The sequence below is a fragment of the Hemiscyllium ocellatum genome, chromosome 26 (assembly GCF_020745735.1).
Source record: "Hemiscyllium ocellatum isolate sHemOce1 chromosome 26, sHemOce1.pat.X.cur, whole genome shotgun sequence".
Classification (NCBI taxonomy): Eukaryota; Metazoa; Chordata; class Chondrichthyes; order Orectolobiformes; family Hemiscylliidae; genus Hemiscyllium; species Hemiscyllium ocellatum.
In genome coordinates this window covers 53845290-53852099 of record NC_083426.1, presented here as the reverse complement: position 1 = coordinate 53852099, position 6810 = coordinate 53845290, and the positions used below count along the sequence as shown (strand labels likewise).

The following is a 6810-nucleotide window of genomic DNA, read 5'->3' as shown; positions in this document are numbered from 1 at the left end:
TCAAATGGACAAGTGCATATATTTGAACATAAAGTTGTAGTTGATTTTTTTCTCAACTCTCGTAACATATCCCAATAGTCTCTTTATGCCCGCTTGACAATTTATTTTCCTACCTATCTTTGTGCCTTCAGCAAATGTAGACTACATTCTGTGCCTTCATATGATCATTTATGAATAGTTGAAACCTCAACATCGATTCCTGAGGCACTCCACCAGTTAGTTTGTCAACATGAAAATGGCCAATTTATCTCTCTCCCCTTCCCCTTGTTAGCTAACCAATTATATCTCACCAGTACCTGAGTCCTCCTCAATCCTTGATTAACACTCAGTTCCTGACCCATTCCTTAGGCCTTGACCCCCCCCTCAACTCCCGACCTCCATTCCAATCTCTCATCCCATCCCCTGACTCCAAGTCCCTGCACCCTCCCCAGGCCCTGAACCCATTCTGATCAGCTGCAGTCCCAGACCCCATTCCCAGTCCCTGACACTCCTCCCTAATCCTTGACCCCCACCCCAGTCCTCAACCTCATTCCCAGTCCTGACTCCATTCCCCAGTCCCTGACCACCTCCCTAATCCTTGACCTCCTCCTTCCAGGCCTTGACTCTCTTCCCCAGTCCTTGACCCGATTCCCAGTCCCAGACCCTATTCCAGTCCTGACTCCATTCTCCAGTCCCTGAGCCCCTCCCTAATCCATGACAACACTCCAAGGTTTTGAGTCGCCTCCCTAGTCCCCAGCACCATTCCCAATCTCCGATAGCATTCCCAGTCATGACTCTACTCCCCAGTCCCTGACAGCATTCCAAGTACCTAACCCCATTCCCAGACCCTGTCCTGCTCTCTAACCCTTAACTCTCCAGTTCCTGACTCCTTAGTCCCAGACATCACTTTACAGACCTTGCCACTATTCCCAGTCCCAAACACTATCCCTAATCCTTGAGCCACCCCCCACCAACTCTGACACCATTCTTAGTCCCTGACAGCTTTCCCAGTCCTGAATCCATTCCCCAATCCCGATACCATTCCCAGTCCCTAACCCCATTCCCATACCCTGTCCTGCTCCCTAATCCTTAACTCTCCTGTTCCCGACTCCTTGGTCCCAGACATCATTTTCCAGACCTTGCCACCATTCCCAGTCTCAAACAGTAGCCCTAATCCTTGAGCACCCACCACTGGTCCCTGACACCATTCCTAGTCCCTGACAGCATTCCCAGTCCCTGACAGCATTCCCAGTTCTGAATCCACTTCCCAGCCCCGACACCATTCCCAGTCCAAAACACCATCCATAATTCTTGATGGCCCCACCAGTCTCTGATTCCATTCACCAGTCCCTGACAGCATTCCCAGTCCCTGAACCCTTTCCCAGACACTACCCTGCTCCCTAATCCTTCACAAAGAAAGTGAGGACTGCAGATGCTAGAGGTCAGAGCTGAAAATGTGTTGCTGGAAAAGCACAGCAGGTCAGGCAGCATCCAAGGAGCAGGAGAATCGACGTTTCAGGCATGAGCATTCCTGAAGAAGGGCTCATGCCCGAAACATCAATTCTCCTGCTCCTTGGATGCTGCCTGACCTGCTGTGCTTTTCCAGCAACACATTTTCAGCCCTAATCCTTCACCTCCCCCAGTTCCTGTCTCCCTTAGTCACTGATATCATTTTCCAGACCCTGACACCCTTCTCGTGCCCTGACCATCACTCATGTTTTAATATTCTGGTCCTTGATACCCCACTCAGTCACTGACCCCATCCCCAGTCCCTGTGGCCCTCCTCGGTCACTGACCCATCCCCAGACCCTGTGGCCCTCCTCGGTCACTGACCCCATCCCCAGACCCTGTGGCCCTCCTCGGTCACTGACCCATCCCCAGACCCTGTGGCCCTCCTCGGTCACTGACCCATCCCCAGACCCTGTGGCCCTCCTCAGTCACTGACCCATCCCCAGACCCTGTGGCCCTCCTCGGTCACTGACCCATCCCCAGACCCTGTGGCCCTCCTCGGTCACTGACCCCATCCCCAGTCCCTGTGGCCCTCCTCGGTCACTGACCCATCCCCAGACCCTGTGGCCCTCCTCGGTCACTGACCCCATCCCCAGACCCTGTGGCCCTCCTCAGTCACTGACCCATCCCCAGACCCTGTGGCCCTCCTCGGTCACTGACCCATCCCCAGACCCTGTGGCCCTCCTCGGTCACTGACCCCATCCCCAGTCCCTGTGGCCCTCCTCGGTCACTGACCCATCCCCAGACCCTGTGGCCCTCCTCGGTCACTGACCCCATCCCCAGACCCTGTGGCCCTCCTCGGTCACTGACCCCATCCCCAGACCCTGTGGCCCTCCTCGGTCACTGACCCCATCCCCAGACCCTGTGGCCCTCCTCAGTCACTGACCCCATCCCCAGTCCCTGTGGCCCTCCTCAGTCACTGACCCCATCCCCAGACCCTGTGGCCCTGCCCAGTCACTGACCCCATCCCCAGACCCTGTGGCCCTCCTCAGTCACTGACCCCATCCCCAGACCCTGTGGCCCTGCCCAGTCACTGACCCATCCCCAGACCCTGTGGCCCTGCCCAGTCACTGACCCATCCCCAGACCCTGTGGCCCTGCCCAGTCACTGACCCATGCCCGATCCCCTCTCTAACAACATCCCCAGACCCTCACACCGATCCCTGTCCCCCACCCCCCGGTGTGTGGTGTTTCTGCCTCCCGGGGTAATGTCTCCCCTCTTGCCCCAGAGGCCCGCCTTGAAGAGTCTCCTCCTCCTCCTCACCGACGCTATCCTGACCCGCGGCGCGTCACTTCCGGTTGACCTTCAGTGTTTCCGGGTCAGTGGCGGCAGTGTCCAGGGAAACGGCGATACCGGAGTCAGGCTTGGGGCCTTGGAGCGGGGAGCCCGCCGTCCGCCCGGGGAAAGTCCATCCGAGGGGGTGGAGGAGCTGGGAGCCCGCCCGGGGAGTGGGAGCAGGGAGAGGGGACAGCCCTGACTCGGGGCCCGGGGCAAGGCCGGATCGGGCCGGGCTCTGACGGACCGAGCACCGGCTCCATGAACGCAGAGCGGCGCCCGGCGCGGCGGAGTGAGGCGGGGGAGGTGCACCCGGGCTCGGCCATGAGCCGCCCGCTGCCCGCCGCCCACCGGCCGGGCCGTGGGAGCGCGGGGCTGGGCGGCAGCCGGAGCCCGGGCCGGGGCCTGGGCCTGGGCCTGAGCCTGAACGCGCTGTTGCAGCAGCCCCTGAACCGGCAGCAGTTGAAGCGCCTGGAGGAGCACCGGTACCGGAGCGCGGGCTCCTCGCTGCTGGAGCCCGTCATGCAGGCCTGGTGGGAGTGGCTGGTCCGCCGCCTCCCGCTCTGGGTCGCCCCCAATCTCATCACCATCACCGGCCTGGCTCTCAATGTCTGCACCACACTCATCCTCATGGTGTACTGCCCGACCGCCACCGAACAGGTATGTACGGCACACTCCACCACCAACGGCACAGGCTGCTGCCTGTCTGCTCACCCAGACTGCCAAATATCCAGGTGACCCTGACAGACAGGTACACCAAAATAATAGATAGAACATAGAAAAACACACCCCTCGGCCCTCGATGCTGCGCTGACCCAGGCCCACCTAACCTACACTAGCCCACTTTCCTGCTCCTCGGATGCTGCCTGACCTGCTGTGCTTTAACCAGCAACACCTTTTCAGCTCTATCCTCCACACGCCTATCCAATGCCCATAAAGAGGGAGAGTCCACCACTGTTACTGCCAGGGCATTCCATGAACTCACGACTCGCTGACTAAAGAATCTACCCCTAACGTCTGTCCTATTCCTGATGAAGGGCTTATGCCCGAAACGTCGAATTTCCTGTTCCTTGGATGCTGCCTGACCTGCTGTGCTTTTTCAGCAACACATTTTCAGATCTGTCCTATACCTACCACCCCTTAATTTAAAGCTATGCCCCCTCGTAATAGATGTAGACCACTGCCTGATGACCAGGTTAGCAAGTGTGTAAAATACTTGGATGTATGAACTGGCTGTCAGAAACATACAAATCAAAGAGATACTTTAGCTCCTATAACCCATTTAGAACGTGACTGATGTATATCCTGTCATCCATCTACCTTGGATCTATCGCCCTTTTGTACAGTAGTTTTGGTTAGTGTAAATGTATCAAGATTCTAAAAATGAACCACAGATGTTGGAAATCTGAAGGTCAAGTAGAAAATGCTGGAGAAACTCAGCAGGTTTGGCACCATCTGTAGTGAGAAAAAACAATGTTCAAGTCCAATGACCTATCAGCAGAAAGCAGAACTGAAAACGTCTGGAGTTGGGGAGGGAATAGAAGAGTATATGAAGGTGCTGCCTGGAGAGAGAAAATAGGATATTCAAATATACATTGCTGCTAATAAACTGAAGGAGGGATAATTGCTAGGAGGGTGCTGATGAGAAGCATACACGGTTGAAAATTGGTTGGTGTGCTAGACCCAGCCCGTTCATAGTAAGACTTAGTGGCTTGGGGAAAGTATCAAGCAAGCAAGTGGATGTGTTTATGTTCAGACGTTGTTAAACTCAATGTTGAGTCCTGAAAGCTTTAAAGTGCCTAGCTGGAAGATGAGGTGGTGTTTCTCTAGCTTGTGCTGAGTCTCACTTGAGCATGAGTACATCTGCAGTAGGCCTGAGCCGGAAATGTTAGCATGGAATACGGTGTTATGTAGCAGGCAACTGGAAGCTCAGGGTCATTTACATAGATAGTGCAGATGTTCCGCAAAGATATCACCCAGGCAGCAATTCCTCTCTCTAATCTAGAGCTGATCACATTCTGAGCAGTGAATACTAGGTTGAATGAAGTGCAGGTAAATGGCTGGGAGGTGTGTCTGGGGCCTTGATGATGAGGGAGGGGGTGTTAGCCTTTCTGTGGTTGTATGGGAAGATGCCATGGAAGTGTTGGGAGTGGCTGAGGAATGGACCGGTGTCCGGATTGGAACAGTCTCCGTGCAGTGTTGATAAGGGAGGGAAATGTTTGGCGGTGGCATGCTCTGGAGGTGGCAGAAATGGCAACTTTTATAATCCTTTCGATGCTAGTAGGGTAGAAACTGAGGACTTGGGGGATCAATCAAACCGAGAAGGAAGAGATGAAGTGTGGGAATGCATTGATCAGCTGAAGAAATCCTTGGTTGTAGAAAAAAGGATATTTCTAAGGACTCGAATAGGAAAGTTTTGGAGGGATGTAGGTCAGGAGCAGGAAGGTTGGACTAATTTAGTTTGGGATTATGTTTGGCACAGACTGGTTGCACTGAAGGGTCTGTTCCTGCTGTATGACTATGATTTTATGACTCTGTGGCGCCTGCAGAAGGTGGCGTCATCCGAATAGAAGCAAAAGAGAAACTGGGAGAATGGAATGGAGTTGTTTCAGAAAGTTGTGTGGGGATGTATTGTCAAGATAACTGTGGGAGTCATTAGGTTTGTAGTGGATATCAGTGGCCAGTCTATCCCCTGGGAATGGAAACTGATATTGAGCGAGGGAAGGAAGGAGTTAGATATAGTCCATGTGAAGGTGAGAATGGGGTGGAAATTAGAAGCAAGGTTGATAAATTGTTTCCAATTCCAGACAGGAGAGGGAAGCAGTACTGATGATGCTATTGATATGCTGGAGATAGTGTTGTGAATGGGAGCCTGAGTTGGACTGGAACAAGGAATGTTCGATGATGCCCACAAAAAGGCAGGCACCTGGGGCCCATGCAGGTATCCATGGCCACATCTTGATCAGGAAGAAGTGAGAGAAGTTAAAGGAGAAGTTGTTCAAAGTGAGGATGTGCTCAGCCAAGCAGAGGAGGATGGTGATGGATGAGAAAGTTCAAGCCTCCTGTCATGAAAACAGCAGAGAGCCCTCAGACTGTCCTGGACTTGTAGAGGGATTGCACTTCCATAATAAAGAGATGACGGCTGTCGCCAACAAACTGAAAATTTTGAATGCACGCAGAACGTTAGAAGGATCACAGATATAAGTTGGAAGAGACTTGTTGAGGGAGACAACAATCGAGTCACATTAGGGAGAAATAAGTTATTTGGGGCAAGAACAGACTGAAACAATGGTCAGTCTGTTTGTTGATTTTGGGAAGGGGAGAATTGGGTTTTATGGGGCTGGGAGACTATATGGTGTGAAGCTCTGGGGGAAGAGGGAGGAGATTTCCAGATGAAGTGAGGTTAGTTGGCAATGGTCTCTTATCTGCAGTCAACCTGTTCATTGAGAACTGTCGATGTTACATCGGTCATCTTAATTTCTCTGCTCCCCTAGAGAAGGAATGCGAGAGCTCGTGCTCAGCCTTTACAGATAGAGGTCAGTACACCAGACAACAACAACAACACCACCCTTGTTAGCAGGCTTGGTAATAACGTCAGGGTTAGATCTGAGAGTGCAGTAACTTTGGAGAGACATAGGTTAGAATAGATAAGGAATGCAAAGAAATTGAGGTCACTGATGTCTCAGTGAATAGTTTGAGTGTAGTTATGCGACCATCTCCTATTTTTCACTCTGACGAAGGTTCGCTGGACTTGAAACTTTAGCTCTGATTCTCTGACTACAGATGCTGCCAGATGTGCTGAATTTCTCCAGCATTCTCTAGTTGTTTACAAATGATTAATTGGGCTCAGAATTTGAGGTAATGTGATGCACATTTCTGCTACACTTTGTGAAGGGAGTATTTCTTAACAACTTTCCTGAGTGACCAAACGAATTTTCATACCACTGTTATCTGGTCATTATCACGGTGTTGTTTGTGGGTCTTTGCTGTGTACGCACCAATTCCTAAATGGTTTAATGTAAAAAAAAATGTCAGCTGCAGAGGTGT

At 52.4% G+C, this 6810-nt stretch overlaps 1 protein-coding gene across 1 annotated transcript in view; it reads left to right on the top strand.

Moving 5' to 3' along the window:
- The first annotated feature begins 2797 nt into the window (after positions 1-2797).
- Positions 2798-6810, top strand: part of LOC132828475 (choline/ethanolaminephosphotransferase 1-like) — a 37762-nt gene continuing 33749 nt past the window's right edge. Inside the window, exon 1 of the mRNA XM_060845639.1 lies at positions 2798-3423. Coding sequence (XP_060701622.1) covers positions 3025-3423 — 399 coding nt within the window. The 5' untranslated portion in view covers positions 2798-3024. The remainder of the gene's footprint in view (positions 3424-6810) is intronic.